This window comes from Tamandua tetradactyla, chromosome 7, assembly GCF_023851605.1.
Source record: "Tamandua tetradactyla isolate mTamTet1 chromosome 7, mTamTet1.pri, whole genome shotgun sequence".
Taxonomy (NCBI): Eukaryota; Metazoa; Chordata; class Mammalia; order Pilosa; family Myrmecophagidae; genus Tamandua; species Tamandua tetradactyla.
This window is the reverse complement of record NC_135333.1, coordinates 132,689,147-132,715,361: the sequence shown is the minus strand read 5'-3', so window position 1 is coordinate 132,715,361 and position 26,215 is coordinate 132,689,147. Positions and strand designations below refer to the sequence as shown.

The 26,215-nt window shown below is 38.5% G+C and overlaps 1 protein-coding gene across 8 annotated transcripts in view; it reads right to left on the bottom strand.

Moving 5' to 3' along the window:
* Positions 1–26,215, bottom strand: part of TBC1D30 (TBC1 domain family member 30) — a 249,775-nt gene that overhangs the window by 148,277 nt on the left and 75,283 nt on the right. For 6 of the 8 annotated variants that reach the window (XM_077111315.1, XM_077111317.1, XM_077111316.1 and 3 more), the window contains exons 3-9: positions 21,572–21,633; positions 21,000–21,065; positions 15,122–15,247; positions 13,312–13,497; positions 7,877–8,045; positions 5,038–5,206; positions 755–860 (exon numbers count right to left, since the gene is read on the bottom strand). In XM_077111315.1, coding sequence (XP_076967430.1) covers positions 755–860; positions 5,038–5,206; positions 7,877–8,045; positions 13,312–13,497; positions 15,122–15,247; positions 21,000–21,065; positions 21,572–21,633 — 884 coding nt within the window. Of the gene's footprint in view, positions 1–754; positions 861–5,037; positions 5,207–7,876; positions 8,046–13,311; positions 13,498–15,121; positions 15,248–20,999; positions 21,066–21,571; positions 21,634–25,169; positions 25,351–26,215 lie in introns of those variants that run through there. The other 2 variants (XM_077111312.1, XM_077111313.1) reach the window with 1 other exon arrangement.

Genomic DNA, 26,215 nt, shown 5'->3' with positions numbered 1-26,215 from the left:
AGCTAAGAATCAGATTCAGAATAAGTACAAAGTGATTTGGAATTTGTCCTTATTTTTTTTTTTTTTTTACTGTTACAGGTTTAAAGTTCTCCTTTATTTTTTTTTTTTATTTTTTTTAAACATAACAACATACAAACACGAACATTCTTACCATATGATCATTCCATTCTTGGCATATAATCAATAACTCACAATATCATCACATAGTTGTATACACATCACCATGATCTTTTCTTAGAACAATTGTATCAATTCAGAAAAAGAAATAGAAAGAAAAAAGAAAAAAAACTCACACATACCATACCCCTTACCCCTCCCTCTCATTGACTGCTAGTATTTCCATCTACCCAATACGTTTTAGCCTTTGTTTCCCCTATTTATTTTCTATAGTCCTTACCACTCCCTTTCATTGATCACTAGCATTTCAATCTACTAAATTTATTTTAACATTTGCTCCCCCATTATTTATTTATTTTTAATCCATATGTCTATTTTTAAAAATTTTATTTTTGCATTGCACCTAGTGATTTTCAAGCAACACAGTTTGAATGAAATCCATATCAAATATTCATTATTCAACTCTTCTTTCTCTTGTGAAATAGTTAAGTTCTTTCAAATTATATAGAGACTCTGATCAATTGAGAAACTAAGAAGGCTGGCCAAACACACATGCTAAGACTACTGCTCTGGCACTGGGTGTCCCCACGATATATGGGGTTCCCTGAGTCTAGGTGGGGCCACATGGCCCACTCACCTGCATGAGTTCATGGCTTTCCAAAAGGTCCTTCTCTAGCATCTCCTGGGTAAGGCGTCCCATGGTGCTGTAGAATTCATCTGCTGTTTCACAACATTCTATCTGCCTGATACAAAAAGGACAGAAAGAACAAATTGTCATGACATCCATGCCGTACAACAAATACACACTGCAGGTGCAACAGGATACGTTGTCTTTGCCATCAAATCAATCAAGTCAGCAATCCACAAAAGTCAAAATTTCTGGAATGCATGCCCATCATATGATGCTATATGTGGAGAAAAGATAAAAATACCTTTTAGAAATACTTATTAAGGATGAGTTCCCATCAACCCTGCACTGCTCCCTCAGCCTCACAGTTCAGCATGTGGCACCTTTTTGCTTACAAGTGACACATTCCACAGATCAGAGTACCCACTACTACTGTAATACTCACAAATTACAGCCATGAAATTGAATACTGAAGAACAATTATCCCCCATACAGATACTATTGCTCTTAATCTGCAAACTGTGGTATCATTAACACTGAAACCAAATCACAGTAGAGGTAAAAGATGAAAATTGTAACAACTTTAACATCATATTTCATCAGTTCACAGGATGTTCTCCCAGGCGTACTTTTCTTAGTTTTCTCAGGGTGCCACTGCTAGTTGAAGAGCATACGGTTTCTTACATTCGGTTCTACATATAAATAATCTGTTACCCTGGCAACCTGTAAGTAAGAAAGGTTAGATATGAAACCTTCCAGAAGGGAAAAAAAAATAGTCCAAGGAAAAGTACTGGATATTTCTGTTTTATCTACTGTGTTGCTCTTTATAAAGAGAACTCTATTTGCCCGCCATCTATAAGACATTGCTTTGGCATATACCGATGTTGGGAGATTCTCATACAATCATACAAAAAAATATTTTATATCATATACTTATTTTTTATTTATACTTATTTACATGTCTATATTCTATTCATATACCCTCAGTCTCTGGAGTGTTGTTTAAATCCCTCTGCCACAATCATGTAAATAAGTAAACAAATAAACTGTTGAAGTACTACTATAGAAATTCAGGGTGAGTGTAGGCATAAATGAAAAAACTGTTAACTTGGTGAAATAATGCTTGAGAAGAGTTTTGAAAAACGTTAACCAGGTTGGTAAGTTAAAAAAATCATCCAAAAACATGGATTCAGAAGACAGCAGGCCCTACTCAGGGAACTGCAAATAGTTCCACAAGACCGAAGTCAGGGGGTGGGAGGGAATGGATGGAAGGCCTGGAGGAAGAGGGAGCTAAGGCAGAGATGACAAAGTCCAGATGACAGAGGGCTGCACCCAACAGCTGAACTCTGAAGAACAAAAATCACAGAAGGGACTTTTAATAGGGAATGTGGAAACAGACGTGCTCTTGGTTAGGTTAGCCTGAAGTGGCATAAAAAGTGGGTAAGATGGGGAGACCAAGGAGAATATACCACAATAGGCCAGAGTGAACCGCAGCAGTCAGAAAAGAAAAGACCTGTAAAAGAGACACTAGTAGAGGTAAACTGATAGTATACAACTTCTATATTCCCAAAGCGCCCTTAGAATGAGTGAAGGGAAGATATTCCAAGTTGCAGAATCAAGAAGAAAAGAGAAGTCCCATGATCCACCATAATGAGCCATATTACTTTACTCAGGTACGCATAAACTGGAAATTAGCTATATGCTGCTGATAATTTTTCCAATGGAAAGTCTGCGGGAAGATTACAGTCACCTAAGTCAAAAAAGATCTACTTAAATCCCAGCTCTGTCACTCATTACCTGTGCAAACTTGGGTAAGTACTTAATCTTTCTATGGTAGTTTCCACCCTTCAGAAGGGAGGGATAATAATCCTACCTACTTCCCAGGTTACTGGGAAAATTGAATGACACAATAATGGTTAAACTGCCTAGCATAATGATGAGTACTGTTGGGACTTAATGATGTTAGCTACCTTTTCTTTCCCTTGATTAATAAGTCGCATGCCTGAAAGAAGTAGAGGGAAATATAATAAGGATTTAAAACTTTACCACATAGGCTAGAGGGAAGTGCCTGCGACCACAGAGATGAGTTCCAGTAGCCATGTTTCTTGAAGATGATTGTACAATGATACAGCTTTCGCAATGTGACTGTGTGATTGTGAAAATCTGTGTCTGATGCTCCTTTTATTTATGGTATGGACAGATGAGCAGAACATATGGATTAAAAATAAGTAAGTAACAGAGGGAACAAATGTTAAAACTAAAAAATATTTATATTGGATAGATGGAAATACTAGTGGTCAACGAGAGGTAGGGGTAAGGGGCATGGTATGTATGAGTTTTTTCTTTTTCTGGAGTGATGCAAATGCTCTAAAAAATGACCATGGTGATGGATATATAACTGTGATGATACTGTGAGCCACTGATTATACACCATGTAGGGAATGTTTGTATGTTAAGAATGTATGTGCTTATATGTTGTTGTATCAATAAAAATTTTAAAAAAAACAAAAACTTTATCACAGTCTGATTCATATAGCCCCTGAATTTCATAAGCAGCAGCCATTTATTATCAGTAGATTCACATTATTAAAAGCCCAGATTCTAGATTCAGGATGCCTGGGTTCAAAAACAGGCCATTCCACTTACTATCTGGGTAAACTGCCCTGGGCAATTTGCCTAACTGCTCTGTGCCTCACTTCCCAATTCTGTAAAAAGGGGATGATAACAGTGCCTACCTCATTGGGTGATGGTGAGGACTGAGTTAATACATCTAGAATGCATAAAACAATGTCTGTCCATGGTAAACATGCAATGAGCACTGGCTTTTGGTTGTAGCGATTATTATTTTATTAGTGTGATATGCCTGGGATGACCATATGAGTAAGTTCTGATCCTACAGATAACTGACAGATGGGAATAAAACCAAAATCACCTCTTTTCTTCCTGCTTAATTATTAGGAAATAATAAAGGTGACCATAAGTGACTCAGCATACAGTAAAGTGCTTTGCTATTTTAATTCTAGAAACTAGTTATCCAGTAACTAGACTATCACAATCAGAGAAACTATCAAAGCTCAAAAAGCTTATAAGGTGTAGGGCAGGTTAGAAACATAATTACAGAAAGAAACAGATATTGGAAGAAAACAAAAAGAAACACACCAAATCCCATACCAACATATTTACCTGCCTCACTGAAAAGTCATTACAATTAAACAAAGGCAAGGGAAATAGCTATGTGATGTTTAAAAATACTTACATTCATGTTTTTCTCAAGTTTCTGAATTGATAGTTAGTCAATCTTACTTTGCAAAAAAGTAAAAAAATATTGCAAGCCTCCCAGGAAACAACTTACCACAAATAACAAGACTAGTTATAAGGTTTTTGAAATAAAACACTGCCAGTGACTAATTGTCTGACATGTTGTCTATGGGGATCAACTAAAGTCATTTATGTCTCTAGGAAAGAAACACTGAAAACTTCTCTGCATCTTAAATTAACTTTAACAGTTTCATTTTAATGTTTCTGCCATTACCCAAAATGCAGAATTTTAACCTAATAGTCATAATATATTAGAAATGGGGGGAAAATACCCTGTATTTTCAAGGCTGCTACTAGTAAAGTCTCTGTGATAATATGATTTGGCACTAATACATTTCAACATTTCTTGATGAAAGGCAAGAAGTTCCATTTGTTCTATGCTAACTACATACCAGGACTGTGCTAGAGGCCTTTGTACACATTATCTTGGCTTAAGTTTTACCATAGCCCTGAAAGGAAGAACAAAATAATAAAAACTCATAAATAATCCAAATTGTGATATTCACTAACAAATCCACTATTCCTTTCCAGATTTTCCAGTCCTTCATTTAAGCTCTGCCCCTCTCCCTCTTCTCAACTGGCGGTGTTCAGGGAGACACTGAGGAAGAGTGAGCGCACCAGGACCAGCGCTAAGAAGGAGACTTGAAAAGGCCTGACCCCTTCCCTCCAAAACAGACTCCCTCTGCCCCCAAATGGTTAAGAATGAGCCAGCTGAGATTTTAAAAGACGAATGCAAATTGAATAAAACTTGCATTTTCTTTTCTTCACACTTAAGTATGGATGGTTTAGGGCGGGCCACAGTGGCTCATGGCAGAGTTCTCGCCTGCCATGCTGGAGACCTGGGTTTGATTCCCGGTGCCTGCCCATGGGAAAATAAAACAAATATACATATATATGGATGGTTTAGAATGTTAGAGCACAAGATTTGCTTAGGCCCTCACCACAAAACAGAATCGAAGGGGAAAATCACTTACTCTCCCAATTTTGCCCAGATAGCCAGCGACACCCTAAGGATGATTTCCGAACCTTCAAAGAAGACAGAATCCCAGATCTTTAAAACCGTGTGGTTCGGCAGACATGTAGCAAAAAGTGTCAGGAACCACTGCATGGTGAAGACGTTCGTAAGTGGGGGCTCATATCCACCTGCAATAAAGCAAACACACTAAATTTCTTCAGAATTGATGATTTACAAGATGTAAATATCCTCTTTCAATCACCCATGCCACCCCAAAATGTCCTATTGATTGACTGATACCTTCCTATCTCTAAAATCTGGTTCTTATGTCCTTTTTTCCTTCCCCTTTTCTGGAAGAAAAAGGCATGTTAAATAATAATATCAATTATAGGAACTTGCAAATTCTTTATATTGCAGAAAACTTAAAGTAAAGCTTACTTTTAGCTCTATCTATTGTGGCATGATGAAATTTAAGAATTCTTTCCCCACAAATAAGATAAAAAGAAAGGATTTTAGCCTTTCAGAAACAAATGCTACCAGATTTTTGAAATCTTGTAAAGCCCACTTTTATTCATATACTGCTAAGAATAAAACTGCTCATTATTTGTCTACTTCTTAAATTACACACGGTTTTAAAGATCTGGGATCCAGTTCACTTTGAAGTATCTGACTAAAAACATTATCTCTCTCCTATTCCTGTGATAGTATAAGTTTATCTTGTAATGACATAAACTCTCACCTTTTAAAAATGTAGATACTTAGACTGATCCCCCTTCCTGCAAATCACAGTCAATAAGCGTATTCACCCAAATATAAAGAAAAAGATATGTATTTCCCTACAGACCTTTTCTTCCTCCTTATCTATGAACAAGAGGATTGCATTTATTCAGAGACCACAACCTGAGGTCATTCCTGGTGGTCAAGCACAGGGCAGCCAGAAGGAAAACATTTAACCCTACCTGACTATGGGCAGGCAGGCTTGCACTATGTGGAACCATCACAAAGTCCACCAGGTGAATAGTTCTACTGCACCAACAAATTAGAGGACTGCTCAAATGGCTTAGAAGGGAATGCTTAGGGATACCCAGGTGTCATTAAAATTCCAGTATATTTTAATCACAGATTAATTCTCAAAATCCTTAAAATTTTTCCCAAATGTAAATGTGTAAGGCAGACTAGATTCCAAGTGTATGGACTACAACAGGAATAGGTAGCTATTTTCAGGAAACAAAATAAACCTCTTCTGAATTCCTTCTGGTATCCTGAGTACAGCCTGGAAAATTCAAGTAGTGGGTATAATCACAACTACTAACTTGGGACATCTGAGAGCTGGACGATGCCCACTAGACAACTGCAACTCTAGGAGCTACTTGCAGAACCACCTGTCTCATTCTAACCAGTGCCCAGCTTCATTAGTTCAAAGTCTACCTGGAGGTCCAGAAGAACATCTTCCAGCAAGAACCCACCATTTCATCTTAGCTACATCTAAACACCCTTAGCGTGAAGAAAATAAAAGGAGCATCACAAATCAAAACCACAATGAGATATCATCTCACACCCACCAGAATGGCCATTATCAATAAAACAGAAAATGACAAGTGCTGGAGAGGATATGGAGAAAGAGGCACACTTATCTGCTGTTCGTAGGAATGTCAAATGGTACAACCGCTGTGGAAGGCAGTTTGGTGGTTCTGCAGAAAGCTAAGTATAGAATTGCCATATGACCCAGTGAATACCATTGCTAGGTATCTACTCAGAGGATATGAGGGCAAGGACACAGACATTTGCACACCAATGTTTATAGCAGCATTATTTACAATTGCGAAGAGATGGAAACAGCCCAAATGACCATCAACAGACAAGTGGCTAAACAAACTGTGGTATATACATACGATGGAATATAATGCAGCTGTAAGACAGGATAAAGTTATGAAGTATGTAACAACATGGATGGACCTTAAGGACATTATGCTAAGTGAGATTAGCCAGAAACAAAAGGAAAAATACTGTATGGTCTCACTGATATCAACTGACATTAATGAATGAACTTGGATGATTTCAGTTAAGAACAGAGACCATCAGGAGATAGAAACAGGGTAACTATTGGGTAACTGGAGCTGAAGGGATACAGATTGTGCAATGGGACTGATTGTAAAAATTCAGAAATGGATAGCACAATATTACCTACCTGTAATACAGGTACCTGTAATACATAGACTATACAACTATGTGATGATACTGTGAATTACTGATCAAATATGTAAAATGGAATGATCATATGGTAAGAATGGTTGTGTTTGCATGTTGATATCTTTAATAAATAAAACAAATTTTAAAAAAATAAAAAAAAAATAAAAGAAGCATCGAACCTTTCAATCCACAAGACTGCTTTTATCTCCTACAAGTTTGTGAAAATACATGTTCTATTCTCTCATCACCTCAATGGTTGAGGCAAAATCATGTTTTGTGTTAAACTGTACCTATAGTACAGTTACAAAGAATTCAAATCAGTAGATTTGGTTCCAGCTTAGAACAATTTAACTAGGTGGTAAGACATATTAAATGTATATCATCATCTAGAATATAATATATCATCTTAGTTGTTGATATGGGACTGATAAAGTATTAGGCTTGCAATAGATTTCCTAACCATAATCAGTTAGAGGTTCAACATGTGGTCCTACTTTTTTCAGTTTTGTTTCTGTTCTCTTTTTAAAAATGTAACTATTTCATTGTGCCAAATTCTCACTAATGCAAACAAATGGAAAATGTATTTCCATTCAAGGTTTAGGTTTACAAGTACAGTGGAATAGGATAAGTAAAATATTTTCAAACGTATAACACTGAATCATCAGTACCTCCACTTTCCTTGTTTGCAGTTCTCTGAAGAGTATCCAGGTGCTGAGATAATTCAGGGAGCTTCATTCTCAAAAGGTCTCTGAAGACAGCCATGTCCACGGACAATGCCCGAAGATTATTGACAAAATAGCTTTCGGGAAGTACTTTATCAATAAGGTAAATCATAATCTGAAGAAAAAAACAAAGAAGAAAATTTCTTCATAACATCCAGGATCTTCACATGTCTTGAATAGAAAGAACACATTCAGGGCTGACAACACACAGTTAGCCAAAGCACACTATCCTTTAAATACGTCAGTACCAAATGTTCTGGATTTTCAAGGCTCATCTACACTCTGGGCTAGCAGCAGCCTACATAATTATCTGAGTTAACTCAGACTCCAAATGTGTTATGGTCTGAAGTTGCCAGAAGGTCTGCTGGACCTGAGCTCACCCCAGAAGTGCCTGTGATTATAGAACCCTCTGCTTCAATCTGAGAAGTGGCAGAATCTAGACTTCATCTGCAGGCACCAGAGCCTCAGTATTGGCTCTCTGACGTCAGTACAGTTTTACAACCGTAACATGAAAACCAAGAGCTGGCATGTCATAAAACATGTCCACTGAAGCAAATCTTGATCTTCACTTGCCATTAATCTGAATTATTAGGGCAACTGAAGCTGGTTTTGTATCCCCTTTCCTCTCCTGGGAGAATGCAACAAGGTTTTGTTTGAACTAATGGTGCTTTTTAAAATCCTTTTAAAATCTGTTATTCTTTCATAAGATTGTCACACAACATCTTTCATTGTTGCTATTTGTATTATCTTTGCTAAAATGTCAAGAAACGCTAATATGACTCAACAAAACAAATATGAATTCTATCAATCATTCCCTGGTCTTTTCCTGTAAGCTTGTGTTCTTCTCTGTATAGGCCCTACTCCCTAAAGTATCATCTCATTCTCTGGAGCACAAGACAATCAAAATCTAAAACAATGTTACAGCAGGCCCTCTATGTTAGCCAAGTAGTCGCTGCCTCACATTTTGATTTTCAGGATAATGCAAAAACCCATCATCCAAAAAATTATCTCCCATACCTGCCAAATGACCATTTCCCTCTCATCTCCAACTTGTAATTTCTACCATTAGGCTCATACTTTTGAGTAAGTAAACAAGAAGGTATGTGTGTGTGTAATCTCCAGACGGCCTCGTTAGAGCCTGTGAGGTTATAATTAGGTAATATATCATCACCTTGAAAAGAGAAGTTCAGCAATAAAAAAAAGAAGTACATTCTTTCTGTGAAGAAGGAGGGGGTCCTGAGGAGGCTGGGCAGATGAAGGGAGGAACAGACTCCCAGCAAAGAAGAATGTCCTGGTAGGCACCTAGGACTCTACAGGTCAAGAGAAGAGGGATTTACAGGCTCATGAAGGCAAAATTTAAAGGTAACAATCTATCTACTATTGTACGTTTCATCTGAAGATGAGTAATACTGAGAAAAATACTTAAGTTTTCATGAAGAAATTGATTCTTAAAATTACATGAAAACAAGAAAAAACAAAAATATTTTTTCAATTATCATTGTAATGAAAGTCTTTCTAAAGGCAACTCAAGGTCAGACATAAGAGCCAATTCATTCTCTCCACCCACTAATTCAACTTCAGAGACCAAACACGAGAACTTGAAAAAAAAAAAACATTAAGAAATATAATGGAGAGTTTCAAACTCATAATAAACCATTACTAAGAAGAAACAGTAAGTGTTGAAAATATGGAAAATACTTACCTATTTCTACCAAACTATGTATTAATCTAGTAATTACAACTTGGAAAGGCCAAAATAGCAGCTGGAAAAACACTGACACCCAATTTTTTCTCTTCATTAGAAGTGATTCTCCATGAAACCAACTTTCCCCTGCATTTTAAATGACCAACCATAACATCTACTAAATCATGATGATGTCATCTCATCCCACAATGCTCATTTCCTTGAGGGTAGAAATATAAATATTCAATTCCTCAGCTTTATCTAATTAACCAATCCAATTTCAAAATGGGCAAAAGACTTGAATAGATATTTCTCCAAAGAAAGTATATGGATGTTCAATAGGCACATGAAAATATGCTCATCGTCATTAGCCTTTACGGAAATGCAAATCAAAATCACAATGAGATACCATTTCACTTTCACTAGAAAGGCTAATATAAAAAAAAACCTACAAATGTGGAAAAATAGGGACATTTATTCATTGTTGATGGGAATGTAAAATGATACACTGCGGAAGACAGTTTGCAGTTCCTTAGAAAGTACAGAATTACCGTATTACTTGGCAATCCCACATCTAGGTATATACCCAAAAGAACTGAAAACAGGAACTCAAACAGGTATTTTCACACTGATAATCATAGTGGTATTATGCACAACTGCCAAAACATGGAAGTGACCCAATGTTCATCAACAGATGAATGGATAAACTAACTATGGTAAATACATACAATGGAATATTATTCGGCCATGAAAAAGAATGAATGAAATAAGCCAGACAAAAGGACAAATACTATATGATCTCACTGATATGAAAGACTTATAATAGGTAAATTCATAAGAGTCAGAAACTAAGCTATAGGTTACCAAGGGCCAGTGGGGGTAAGAAATGGGGAACTAATTCTTAACTCATGGGGAGTTTGTTCAAATTGATGGAAAAATTCGGGTTTTTTTACCATGTATATAATACATGGTAAAAGCAACATTGTGAATGTAATTAAACCACTGAATTATATATCTGAATGTGGTTAAAAGGGAAAATTTTAGGTGGCATATATGTTGCTAGAACAACAACAACAACAAAAACCCATAGGATTGCACAACATAAATAGTGAACCCTAATAAAAATTACGGACTATAGTTAATACTGCATTATATTTTGTCAACATTTCTAACAAATGTACCTCACTAATGCAAAATGTCAAAAATGGAGGCAGATATATGGGAACTCTATTTTGTGCATGATCTTTCTGTAAAACTACAACGTCTCTCTTAAAAAAAAAGAAATATAAATATTCAGTTTCTCAGCTTTATCAAATCCATCTTTTTACATGAATTTCTAGTTTCTCAAGTATTCACTGAGCCCTTTCATGATCTGACTGACCTGTATTTCTCCTTCCCCAAACCTCTCTCCCCTACCCTCTAACCTCAATCCCATATTCCAACTTTTCAACAGAATGGTTCTTATTTTATGGCCATAAAAATTACATCTGAAAAAAATCGAAGTAAGCTGTTAGACTAAGTGAACAAAATTGCTTCTTAATAAAAAAATTGTTTTAAACTCATGAATTCAGTTTGTTGTGGCCTTTTTTTTTTTTCCTATTTGATGTACAAATAGCTTCAAAGCTATTTCCTTAAGCACTTGATTGGAAAAAGTGAGAGGCTAAATACAGATTTAGATCATGTTAGGATGGAATTATAATTAACTTCACTATGATGAGTGTAAACCAAGGAAACACTGTTTATTTTTCCATATCACATTAGTCAATGATTACAAATATCACAAGGGTATTCACACAACAAAGAGGGAGGTGGGAAGCCTCTTAAATGCAAAGACTAAGTATCCATTCCAAACATCACAAAGCACTGCAATCAACAGCAGTTCAATGGTTCAAACATGAATTACTATCCCCACTGTGCCCTAAGTAAACAAAGCAGTGGCCCTCCTCCACATCTGAAATGCTTCATTTTTCATAAAGACTATACTTCTGGTGTTTCACATTCAGACTGCCAAGCTTAAATTAAGTGTTTCCAGAATTCTTTTTTTTTTTAACTAATGAAGGTCCCAGGCTTCAAAGATTGAAAAATATTAACTATAATTCACTTCCATAACTTTTCTCCATGTAAATATCTTCCATCACAGATTCAACCAGAATTAAGCGTTATTCATGCGGTAGGCAGCTTCTGAGATAGCAACAGTGACCCCCACCTTCTCCTAGTCACACCTTCACACAATCCCTTCCTCTTGAGTACGAGCTGGACCTGGTGACTGGCTTAGAATATGGCACAGAATATGGCAAAAACTACGGAATGTCACTCCTCATATTAGGTTACAAACCTGTAATGTAATCTCTTCTGTGTTGCTTGCTCTCTATTACTCTCTTGTTCACTCTGAGGGAAGCTAGCCACCAGGTTCTAAACTGGAAAGGCCTACATGGCTGTAACTGAGAAGTGAGGATTTAAGGGATGATTATGATTACTGAATCATTAATATAGATATTCCGTTTTGCTTTCTGATATATTAGACAGGGAAATAACTGAAATATCTGAACTGTAATCCAGCTGCCTTGATTGGTGCTAATGATTATACAGCCTTTATCCCATGCCACTGTGTGTGATTTAAAACCTTGTGACTAATCTCTACTTGTACCCATTTTATTTGTTTTTTGTAACTTTAGAGTCTTATGATCACTAAAGAGCACCCCAAATGTTTATTAATGAAGGGTCGTGAGTCAGCCCAGAACTTTGGACCATCCCAAGCCCAAATTTATCTTGATAACTGAAGCTGGACCTAACCAAAATGGGCCCGCCTGACATGCACCGTAGCTTAGACTTTAACCTGTAAGACACTTATACCTCATCATAATACCAAAAATCAGTCCATCATCATATTAAGGCTGCCATTTTCTTACACATTTTCTGACTAAGTATGGAATCAATCTATGAATGCTCAATAATTACGTCACCTCTAATTATATCACCTAGAGCCATTGTGCTCATTATCCTAAAGCCTTTTAATACTATAAAACTATCAGAGTTACTGCAGTTCAGGGAGACACATTTTTGAAACCCTGGTGTCTCAGGAATTGGTCATTGATTGCATTGGGCAGAAAACTCATTGTCTTTATCTGATACCATGGAAAGGAACTAAGAGACACCTCCAGCCAACAGCCAGGGAGGAACTTCAATCCAACAGCCTCCTAGGAAATGAATGAATCCTGCTAATAACCAAGTAAAGGAAATTGGAAGTGAATGCTCCACCAACTGAGCCTTTAGATGAGACTGCAGCCCATGTCAACAGTTTGAATGTGACCTTCTGAAATACCTTGAGCCAGAGGAATCCAGCTAATCCATGACCAGATTCTTGACTCAAAGAAACTGTGAAATAATAAAGGCTTGCTATTTCAAACAGTTAATTTGCTACACAGGAATGGAAAATATATACATCTGTTACTTAATTTGTCTTAAAAATGTGGTGTCTTATAAGTAACACTAAAAACATACTCAATCTCCTCCCATTTGGCAAATAGCTTAGCCTCTCATTTGACTTAGCCTCAGCCTGGGAAGATGCAAGCATGGATAACTGCTAAAGTGTGGCAAACACCTGGGAAGAAGGTGGAGCATAAAGGAAGAGAAATCATAGTGCCATTTCTTCACTCTCAGAAGAGTGAAGTTGCTTTCTACAGAGTCCGACACTCACTTTCAGTGCATCCCCTTCATTGCCTTCCATCACTTCCAGAATCAGCGCAGCCAGGATGTTAAAGCCTTGGCAGTAACCAACGTTCTTGTTCCATCGGGCATAGGCCAGCAGGACCCGTTTCAGCACAACCCTGTCCTGCTCAGCTTCCTGGCCACAATAAGAACTGCAGCCTGTGCGATGAAGATCCTAAAATGGGAGGGAAATAATTTAATATTGTTGAAAATATTCTCCCCCTAAATGATGTCTTTAGTTATTTCTTCGCCTCACCATTAAATAAAATTATCAACATGGATTTTACTTTCAAAAATATATAGGCAACTTACATGTATGAACCAAAACAATGTTTTTTAAACGTTTTCTAATATGTTGTCTAAGAGGCACATGAATGGTGAATCTCAACCAGGCAAAGTTTCTATTTAAAGTACTTCTGACATTAACAAAAATGTTCCTCAGAATTAATAAAACTCACGTTATGATTATATATGAATTGACAGTTTATTTAACATGCTTCAGTTAACACAGTAGTCATTTCAACACATGTATGATAAAAGCTAGCCCTAGTTTCTTTCTATAAAAATGGTAAAATATTTAACTATCAAAACTCCAAATAATATTAAAAAGCAAAATCAAAACAGGAAAAACTGTAGTCTCTATCACAGATCCCAAGACATAAAAATCATTCTACTTAAATTAAGTTTATGTAAGAAGGACAGAAATCTTTGCTACACTTCAATATTTAATGAGGGCAATATCTATAATTTAGTTACTCTGCAGAAACTATGATTTTCAAAAGTCGTAGTCATTTTACTGACATGGCATTCACTTCAACGAGAAAATAAAAGATCCTCTTAATAGCATGATAATTATAAAAAGTGCACTGCCTTAATTCACAAACTTGAAACGGAAAGAAAATATTTCAAATATTAAATACATCTTCTCTGAAACATATTCTAAAATTTCAAACAGCTAAAATTTGAATGATGCAAAGCCTTTTCAAGCATACAAGGTAGATTCCATAATTTTTAGTATTTGTCTGCAACTGACCAGGTTAGGTAAGAAAGCAGTTCGTTTTAGTTAGTCCTGAAAAAATTATCTTTGAATCTATCAAAAATTAGTCATTTTCCGGTGGCCAAAATTTATATTAAACAATTTTCCTTTTAATGCCCTAGCTTAGTATCACACTGTAATGTATTCATATAAAATAAAAAACTATGTGCTAAAGGTTCATGTAAGGGAATAATACTGAAATCAAATCAAATTAGTGTCCTTAGCTTTAGCACCAGGCTCTAATCAACTGTTACAATCCAGGTAGGCAGATTACAACTGCCTCCACAATTGGCTTGAACTCTAAACCATCTGATTTGATGTAGATCTGCCAGTCAATCTATCTTTATAAACTGACAGCTAAGAAATTATCAAAGAACCTAATAAGAGCCAAATTATTCTGATATAAATTATACATTAATTTTCTCAATCACTGGCTTTTATGTAAAAATTCAGTTGGCAGTACTGACCCATGCTACAGGGGACAAAAAGGGATTTCAATTTCTTACCCCCTGAGGAAAATAAATAAATTGAACATGAATGGAAGCTAATTCACAAAAATGTTTTAATGGTAACATTAAAATTCATGAAGACAAGAGCTAGTCAAGGTTCCCTTAAAAAAAAAAACTAGTAACTAATGAAATGAAGAGGGGGAAAAAATACATAGACATTCAGACTGTAAGAAACATTTCACATCTGTCCAGGAAACATCTGGCACTTACAGTTCTTCTAATTTAAGACAACAGGTCAAGCTCAGGGGTATTACCTTGACTATCTGAATTCCCATCGAGTCATCATCAGGATTACTCCTTTCATTGAAAGTGAAGCGCATGGTTTTGTCCCAATCAATGGCTATACTGTGCAAATAATGATCTGCCAAGGTCAGCCAAACCTAAAATATTACATAAATAAAGAAATATGCTAAAGTAGAATACATAATTTCACCTTTCTTTGTTGAAAAAGAGTTATTGCATCTAACAAGAAAATGGGAACTGTTCCTAGGCAGATATAGCTCACATGTAGAAATCTACAGCAGCCTTTCTGAATGCTTTCTGTACTGAACTGCACCATCTGGGTCTTTCATTTATTCATACAATAAATATTTATTGAACTCCTACTACAGAGCCAAGCACTGATTAAGGCATTGGGGATACTGTTAAGAAAACAAACAAAAAAAATTCAAATTTTATTTCATGTCAAGGAAGTTAGCTTAATTATTTTATAAGCATACTATACTTGGTACTGAACTGTTCCCTATGCTGGTCATTCACAGAGAAGGAACTATTTTTTTTTTTTTGTCACTGAATTTTCTTGTCTTTAAATTATCTTCCCTCCCCCACTACCACCATCATCACCACCACCACACACAGAGACAGACTGGCTTTTCTTTTCTTTTTTTTTAAAAAGTCACTGGATTTTTTTAACCTTTGATTACCTTATCCTGAAAAGCTGTCTCTGAAAAATATATATAATAATGCCATTTTAAAAACTGTATATTTTCAAAACCACAATAAGATATCATCTCACACCCACCGGAATGGCCATTATCAATAAAACAGAAAACAACAAATGCTGGAGAGGATGTGGAGAAAGAGGCACACTTATCCACTGTTGGTGGGAACATCAAATAGTACAACCCCTGTGGAAGGCAGTCTGGCGGTTCCTCAGAAAGCTAAATAAAGAATTGCCATATGACCTGGCAATACCATTGTTAGGTATCTACTCGGAGGACATGAGGGCAAGGACACAAGCGGACATTTGCACACCAATGTTTATAGCAGCATTATTTACAACTGCAAAGAGATGGGAACAGCCAAAATGTCCATCAATAGACAAGTGGCTAAACAAACTGTGGTATATACATATGATGGAATATTATGCAGCTATAGGACAGAATAAAGTTATGAAGTACATAACAACATAGATGGACCTTAAAGACATTATCCTGAGTGAGATTAGCCAGAAACAAAAGGACACATACTGTGTGTCTCACTGATATGAACTGACATTAGTAAATAAACTTGGAGAATTTCATTGTTAACAGAGACCATCAGGAGATAGAAATAGGGTAAGATATTGGGTAATTAGAACTGAAGGGATACAGATTGTACAACAGGATTGATTGTAAAAACTCAGAAACGGACAGCACAATACTACCTGCCTGTAATACAATAATGTTAGAACACTGAATGAAGCTGAATGTGAGAATGATAGAGGGAGGAGGGCTGGGGGCACAAATGAAATCAGGAAAGACAGAAAATAAAGACTGAGATGGTGTAATCTAGGAATGCCCAGAGTGTATAATGATAGTGACTTAAAGACTGAGATGGTATAATCTAGGAATACCTAGAGAGTATAACGAGAGTGACTAAATGTACAAATTTTAAAAATGTTTTTGTAGGAGGAAGAACATAGGAATGTCCTTACTGCAGGGTGTTGAAAACTGATAGCAATTAATATTTAAAAATTTTAAATTATGTATGAGACTACAGCAAAAAAAAATGTTTATTTGGTACAAAATTTATATTCTGACTAGTGCATTTCCTAATATAACTTATGTAGACAGCTTAATTGAACACCATAAATACATGGAACCTTGAGTAGGGCATGAGATTTTGTTGGTATGTCCAGTGCGATACTCCGATAAATCCCAGAGTGATTTGAACAGTGAATAAAAAAGTATTTGCAAAGTCCCCTGTGCTGGTTTGAAGGGATGTGTCCCCCCTAGAAAAGCCATGTTTTAATCAAAATACCATTTCATAAAGGCAGAATAATCCCTATTCAATATTGTATGTGTGAGTCTGTGATTGGATCACCTCCAGTGGTTGATAAACTGGATTAGGTGACGACAAGTCTCCATCCATTTGGGTGGGTCTTGATTAGCTTCTGAAGTCCTATAAAAGAGGAAACATTTGGAGAATGAAGGAGATTTAGAGAGAGCAGAGGATGCTGCAGCACCACAAAGCAGAGAGTCCACTAGCCAGTGCTTTGGGGATGAAGAAGGAAAACACCTGCCGGGGAGCTTCATGAAACCAGAAGCCCAGGAAAGAAAGCTGGCAGATGATGCCATGTTCACCATGTGCCCTTCCAGCCAAGAGAGAAGCCCTGACCATGTTCTCCGTGTACCTTCTCACTTGAGAGAGAGAGACTCTGAACTTCATCAGCCTTCTTGAATCAAGGTATCTTTTCCTGGATACCTTTGATTGGACATTTCTACAGACTTGTTTTAATTGGGATATTTTCTTGGCCTTAAAACTGTAAACTAGTAACTTATTAAATTCCCCTTTTTATAAGCCATTCCATTTCTGGTATATTGTATTCTGGTAACTAGCAAACTAGAACATCCCCTTCGGAGAATGGTGCAAAAGGGGGAAAATTCAACTTCCCCAAGTTGAATTCTTGATATTTTCACAAGCAGTGCAAACAATCAAAGCAATAGGCTGAGCCCCCAATCTTGGGGTTTGTTCGTATGAAACTTAACCCTACAAAGGATAGGTCAAGCCTACTTAAAATTAGGCCTAACAGTCACCCCTCAAGAGAACCTCTTTTGTTGCTCAGATGTGGCCTCTCTCTCCAGCCAACACAACAAGCAAACTCACCGCCCTCCCCCTGTCTATGCAGAACATGACTCCCAGGGGTGTGGATCTTCCCGGCAACGTGGGACAGAAATCCTAGAATGAGCTGAGACTCAGCATCAAGGGATTGAGAAAACCCCTAAAATGAGCTGAGACTCAGCATCAAGACATTGAGAAAACCTTCTCGACCAAAAGGGGGAAGAGCAAAATGAGACAAAATAAAGTGTCAATGGCTGAGAGATTCCAAACAGAGCCGAGAGGTTATCCTGGAGGTTATTCTTACCCATTAAGCAGATATCACCTTGTTAGTTAAGATGTTATGGAGAAGCTGGAGGGAACTGCCTAAAGATGTGGAGCTGTGTTCCAGTAGCCATGTTTCTTGAAGATGATAGTATAATGATATAGCTTTCACAATGTGACTGTGTGATTGTGAAAACCTTGTGTCTGATGCTCCTTTTATCTACCTTCTCAACAGATGAGTAAAACAAATGGAATAAAAATAAATAATAGAGGGAACAAATGTTAAAATAAACTTAGATTGAAATGCTAGTGATCAATGAAAGGGAGGGGTAAGGGGTATGGTACATATGAATTTTTTTCTGTTTCCTTTTATTTCTTTTTCTGAGTTGACACAAATGTTCTAAGAAATTATCATGATGATGAATATGCAACTATATGATGATATTGTGAATTACTGGTTATGTAGAATGGAATGATCATAAGTTAAGAATGTTTGCATTTGTAAACATTTTTAAAAAATTAAAAAATTAATAAAAAAATAAAAAAACTGTATGTTTTGAGGGATCCAGAATGTCCAAATCCTTAGAGTATTAAAACTAGATTTCTAAGTTAATTTCTTAAGAAAGCATTTACATTTTGGCATTTGAACCTAGTTTGGCAGGAATAACACTGACGAATCACTCCAGTCAGACTGTTTCCTAGCATAACAATCATATGTCCAAATGCCTACCTGACAAGTTCAATTTAGATAGCTAATAGGCATCTCAACCTTAACAGATCCAAAACCAACCTCCTAATACACAGCCACTCCACCTGCCCAACTATACCTATATTGATACATACACACATGCAAACACACACACACATATACCTGCTCCGCCCATTTGAGTAAACAGTAACTCTACTCTTCCACTTACTCTATTAAGGAACTTAACACCATCCTTGACATCCCTATATCCCATAATCAGTCCAACAGGAAACAGATGCCAATTCATTCTTCAAAATCTACCTAAATCATGTATGTCACTAGAAGGAAAGTTGGAAGTGAAAACATGGGATTGTATAACAATGGATCTTGTGATGGACTATGTCCATGAGTAACTGTACAAATATTAAAAAGTTATTTCATGAACTAGAGCAAACGTATAACACTATAACAAGGAGTTATAGTTAACAGTAATATTTTAATATTCTTTCATCAACAGAAACACATGTACCACATAATACCACACAGATTGTCCCACAATACTATGGATCAATAATAGGAGGGGGAGAAGGTATTTGGGAAGATTTGTGCTTTCTTTTTATTTCTTTTCTGGAGTAATGAATGTTCTAAATTTGATCATGGGAATGTATACACAACTATGTGATGATACTGTGAGCCAGTGATTGCATTTGAGATGGTTTGTATGGTATGTGAATATATCTCATTAAAACTGCGTTAAAATATATGCCTATATGAGATTATGCCACTCCCTTGCTCAAAACTTTCCAATGCTTCTCATCTCACACTGGACAAAAACCCAAGTTTGCTACGATCAACAAGGTCGTAGATCATCTGATACTCTCCCATCCCACCAGATTACATCTATGACCCTTTCTCCTTTTGCTTTCCCCCTCATTCGTTGTGCTCTTGCCATCCCAACCTCTTCTTTCTTGAATCTTCCTGAGATGCAAAAACCTCAGAGTGCCCCAAGGGTGTAAATCTCCCTGGTAAGGTAGGACAGAAAACCTGGATCAGCCAGGACCCAGCATTCAAGAGATTTGAGAAAGCCTTCTTGACCAAAAGGGGGAAGAGAGAAATGAGAAAAAAAAAAAAGTTTCAGTGGCTTAGAGGTTTCAAACGGAGTCTAGAGGTTATCCTGGAGGTCATTCTTATGCATTATATAGATATTCCTTTTTAGTATATGGTGTATTGGAGTAGCTAGAGGGAATTACTTGAAATTGTTGAGCTGTGTTCCAGTAGACTAAATTCTTAAAGACAGTTGTATAAAGATATAATATTTATAATGTGACTGTAGGATTGTGAGAACCTTGTGTCTGATGCTCCCTATATCCAGGGTATGGCCAGATGATGAATAAATAAATAAATAAATAGGGGACAAAGGGTAAAATAAATTGGTTAAGTGGAAACACTTGTGATCGATGAGAGGTTGGGTTAAGGCGTATGGTATTTATGAGATTTTTCTTGTTTCTTTTTAATTTCTTTTTCTGGGGTGATGCAAATGCTCTAAAAAAATACACAACTATGCGATGATTTGTGAGCCACTGATTGTGCACCATGCATAGAAAGTATGCGTGTGAAGATTTCTCAGTAAAAATAAGTAAATGAATAAATAAAAACAAAAAACCTTAGGGTGCCTTGGCTGTTGCCTCTGTCTAGAATGTTCATTCCCCAGGTGGCTCCACGGCTCACTCCTCACCCCTCCCAGGCCTTATTCAATGCCACCTTCTCTGTGAGGCCTCCCTTTCCTTTTCTATTTAAAATTCAACTCCTTACTCCCATTCCCCCACACTCTCCATATCTCTTTCCCAGCTTTATTTTTATCCATAACACTTATCCCCATCTGACATACTTTATATTTTATTCATCATAAGCAACATGAGGATAAAAAGTTTTCTGGATTTCTTCCCACTGTTATATCTCCAATACCTGGAACAGACCCAGACACAAAGTAGATAATCGATAAGATACTTGCTAAATGAATTAGTAATGAAAAAGACAGGTTTCAAATTACTAAATCCAGAATATACTTTTTGACATTCTAGATACTTCAGAGGGACAGAGTGCTGGTCCTTTTATATTCTAGACCTGTGACTCCTCCTTACCTTTCTCCTCCATTCCTTTGGTATTCCTGTTGATAGTTTAGCAACTGCCTTGAGAGCATCATACCACTAGGTACAAAGAAGAAATTTTAGGGAAGTGATAATAGTGACCTAGATAAGCATGTCTCAACATTTCTCATCTTGGCACCCACAGAGTTTGGTAAAATTTATTTAGCACACTGGGGCAATCAAAGTTTTTTCCAGCCAGATGTGAGTGGTCTGGGGGCTATGACTGCCCCTGACCCAAGACCCATCCATCAGGCCCCCTTAACACACTTGTGACCCATCTGCAGCACAAACACATTGGCTGGGAAGTTCTGGTTCAGAAATTAAAACATGGGTTCCAAATAATAAATGCGTGGTTTTTAAACTTACTTTCACATTTGACTATTAATAGAAGTACAAACTTTTTCATTCCAACTACAAACCCAGGCTACTTGCAGCTTCATGTTATTTCATCTATGATATCATCTATAATTTTCAAAACAGACTCAACCTCTTATGCATAACAAAACATGTTAATATTCTCACTTTGAGACTATATCTCAGGGTACCAAAACCAAAAATAAAGTTACCTGCTGAAAACCATTCTGGCCTAAAGATGGCTCGAGAGTGAACTTCAACTTTGTATCAACCCCTAAAAGAAAAATAAATAAATAGCTGTTATTTTGGAGAAGATAAGTTTTTTCAAAAATAAAAGTAAAAATTAACCTGGTTCTACTGAATTACTGGATATTTTTAACCTCTTCCACTAAATTTTATCAATTTTGTTAAATGAAAAAAGTAAGACTATTGATTATTAAAATAGGAAAATACCCTACAGCTATAAAATGCAGCTGGATTGCGATTTCCACAGCTGCCTTTAATAGGGGAAAACAAAACCAAAAATGATAGCATAGGCCTTGGAGTCACAAAGACCTCCATTCAACTTTGGTTCCTACACTGGGACAAATTATTTAGGCTGTCTAAACCTTAATTTCTTTATTTTTAAAATGGGACTAATAATGTCTATCTCAGAGGACTGCTGGGGTGATTAACAGCATTGCAAATCACACAGCACAGAGTTTTAATATTTGTGAAATTTAGAAAGAGAATTCTCTACTTGTAGAAACTGTTTATCTAGGATATTTGCATCAAATAAGCCTATTAAAGAACTTTAGGTGGAATATCAAAAGTTTTTTAAATTATATTATTGACTTTCCTCTTATGGAATATTCCACTGTAACAATTCCATTTGGAGATTTCATATATTTTAAATTCTGTCTTGATATTCTTATTCATTAAAGATAGAACAGGGTGGGCCACGGTGGCTCAGCAGGTAAGAATGCTTGCCTGCCATGCCCGAGGACCCGGGTTCGATTCCTGGTGCCTGCCCATGTAAAAAAAAAAGATAGAACAGTGTGTGTGTTAAATTATACAATAGAAGCTAAAAAGCAGACGTGAACTCTAATTCCAAATAATATGCAACACTGGATAAACTTCTTTGACTCAAATTCCAGGTTTATAGAATAAAAGCAAATAAATGTGAGAAGATATACAGACTATTTATTTAATTCTGATATTAGACTTATTAAGTAGAATTCCATATTAAAAATATATACTGTTGTTATTAAGTGTGATGACATGACACAATTCTTATTTCTATGAAATCCTACAAAAAATAATCAGATCTGGGCCACGGTGGTTCAGCAGGCAAGAATGCTTATCTGCCATGCCAGAGGACCCGGGTTCGGTTCCCGGTGCCTGCCCATGTTAAAAAAAAAAAAAAAAATCAGATCTGAAAATACTAAATATTCTTTTCTATAATTCAAAATCAATTAAACGACATTCTTTAAATCACTTTTTAGAAGATATTACATAAAAGTTTAAGGGCCGGGCGGTGCAATGGTGGCTAGCTCAGTGGCAAACTTTTAGCCTGCCATGCCAGAGACCCGGGTTCATTTCCCAGTGCCTGCCCATGCCAAAAAAAAAGAATAAAACAGTTTAAGGGCCAATAAATATCAAACTTTAACAATAGCGTTCAGTTTTAAAATTTTAAAAAGTCAAATGATGACATTTTTGCTTCTAAGATGTTGACTGAAGAGAAAGTATATTGAGAACCTCTCCACAGCCCTCTCAAACCCCAGCGCTCATAGATGGATAGGAACAATCTTCAGAATGCATAAAATAGTAACAAAATAAACTGTTTTTTCAAACTCCTATTTATGGAGTAAAGAAGTTGAAAGGAGATGTCCGATTTTCCTAAGTCCTTGACAGTATGCAGATTACTTTGTTAGAGGCCTGGAAGAGTGCTGTAAATACACCAGCTGGGTCCTACAGGTCTAAAGTCAAAGCTGTGGTAGAGAATCCCAGGCATCCCATCAATGTCTTGGTATTTCTTTCAAAGCTTCAGGACCATACTCTTCCAGGATAGATAAGATTTTCTTCTCCAAAGGTATATTAAGTACTCTGTGGATTCACATCTCTCAAAGTCCTGCCCCAGTGCAAAGGGGTAATGTAATCGCCACAAAGTGCCTCCAAGCCCTACCTAGCCGGTTCTTTAAGGCAGGAGGGAACAGACCCGGTTGTGAGGCAGCTATCCAGATCCGAGGTACTGAATGCAGGAACACATAGTCATGACGTTTGCTTTATTATAACAAAAACCAGGAAATTCGGTCCTGCCCAGATCTCTTCTTACCTCACAAGAAGCCTCAAACTCCCATTATGCTCCCTAGACTTTTTCCGAGCACCTGCTGGGCGCCATACCAATTGTCTTTCCGTGTTGAAATCAGGCTGGGGTTAGTTAGTCAAAGCCACAACTATTTTCTCATGACCAAAAATGCGTCAGAGGATTTAACTGGAATTGACCATTTGAGGTCTATACCCAAAAGCTTAAATCAGGTCATTTTCATCCTTTTTCCTCCAATCGAGCAGGGAGGAAAAAAGGTTTGTGTTTCATCTGATAGACACTGTTATTCTGAATCCACTTATTTTTAAAGTGGGAAGGAGATCCAGAAAAAAAAAAAAAGGTAAAGAAGAATAGTGAATAAATATTACAGTCTCTGGCAGCTAGACAATTCCTTGGGTAGAAAAACAAAGAAGCCACGCGGTTCAGAAAGGCCGGGATGCATTCCACCCTTTGAATTCGGTGTCTCCACGGATTTTCCCCATCAGCTCCAGGAACGGCGGGTCCAGGAAGGCACTAGGGGTGTACCGGTGGAGGATGGGGTAGGGTGGGGATGATGAACCTGCCTGGAGCCCCGCTGGTACTACTCCAAGGACAAGTGAGCACCAAGGCTTGGTGGACGAGTGCAGTTGGTTCCCTCTGCGGCCCCCCTTGTCAGAAATCTCCCTGTGATTGCGCCTGGGCCGCGCTGTAAAAACCCTGGGGAGTGAGGCACGGTGGTGGAATAGACGCGGAGTTATGTAGCTGGGAGATGCAGGGATGTATAAACACATGCTCACAGGAAAAAAAAAAAAAAGAAAGAAAGAAAGAAAGAAAAAAAGGCCTACCCTGGCAAGGCCGGGCGCCCTCCCAGACCTTACTTGTAGAAAGGTTCTCCAGCTTGCTCTAAGTGTTTCCCGCCCGCTACCCATCCCGACACCTAAATTAAAGGCTCCAGGTGCGCTGACCCCAGCACTCAAGCCTCCGGTATCCTCAAGAAAATACAACCGATATTTCCTTCGCAGCTACTCCTTTTCTCTCCGACCCTATAGCCAAACCACTGCCTAAACACCCTCCACCCTTCACCCTTCACACCTCTTTGAAGCTCTGGTTTCCTGCGAACCCACAGCACAATAGGTGGCACAGCCTCTGATGCCCCAGGCAGCCGCCCGCACTTCCCCACCTTTGGGAGAAGGCCCAGTGTACTGCTCTTCAGCAGCCCCAGGCACAAGCAGGGCCGGACAGCAAACAGGCCGGAGAGCGTGGGCCAAGGAACAGCTGGGGAGAGCAGCCCATCGTTTGCCCCCACCAAGGCCCTCATCCGCGCTTTGCCCTCCCAGGCAGACCAGCCCCGTCGGCGCCAAGCTGAGATGCCACGCTCTGGGTGGCCCTCGAGTGCTCCCCAGCCAAGGCGGAGTCGCGCTGAGACAGAACCCAGAGCAGCGCCAGCTCAGGGGAGGGCAGGGAGGCGGAGGAGGGGGATGGCACGCTACTTTCAAGTGCCCCATCTGCAGCCCCAAGGTCCTCACCCGGCTCCAGGGTGCAAAGCAGCCGAGGCGCGGTCCGGGAAATACAGCTGCGCTTCTTGAGCACATTGCTCAGGATGGTGCCCACGCCGCCACCGCCACCTCCGCCCTGCCGCTTCAGGCATTTCCCCCCGCGCCTTAGGGAGCCGGTCAGCTTGTCCTGCCGCATCCGAGAGCGCCCCAGGCTCCGGCGCGGCCACCGTCCGCCGCAGTCCCACTGCCGGTGGGTGGCACGACTCTAAGCGCGGTGGATCAGTACAATCCGCCCCAGTCAGGGCCCCCCTTGGGAGAAGCGAGAGCGGCAGGCGCTCGGGGAGCGAGGGGAGCTGCGGGGCACCACGGGAATCGTCCGGCCGGCGGACATCTGCAGTGCGGAGCCTGCACGACTGAGGCAGGAGAGGGTTCGGGGAGGGGAGAGAGGGCGGGAGCAAGCGGGTGAGCCAGAGCTCCCGAGATGAAGGCGGTGCTCCCGCCCCCAATCCCAGCATCACCGCGTGCAGGCGGGGCGGCCCTAGCTCCCGCGCCCAGGCCAGCTCACCGCACCTGCGCCTGCGAACCGTGGAGCCCGGGGACCGGGTGCCGGCAGGTGAACAACGGTGCCCTGAGGCCACAAGCAGCGGCAGAGATTTCGGACTTCTTTCAAGATCTTGGAGGAAACAGAGGGCCCACCAAAGGAAACAAGTCTCAGGGTGTAATGCGCAGAATACCAGCGAGAGGCAAGTGCCCCACCTCGTGGGAAGAAACCTCGGGAAGGGCGGCTTGGAAGCTGGCAGATAATGAAACACAAGCTTCATTGCAAATTGCGTTAAACGCTTCCTTGGCAGCTTAGAGTAGAAAGGCATAGAAATCCTATGGACAAATGGTTGCTTCTCTGGAAGAATGGGTTTCAAGAAAAGATTAAACTGTTCCCATCTGAAGGTAGTTTAAAAAAAACTTGTTTCCTCATCTCTCCAGGAGGAGAAAGACTTAAGTATTTCAGAAATATTAGTCTTCACTACATAAAGAGTCATTCTTAAACCATGACAACCACTCAGTGGTATATTACACAG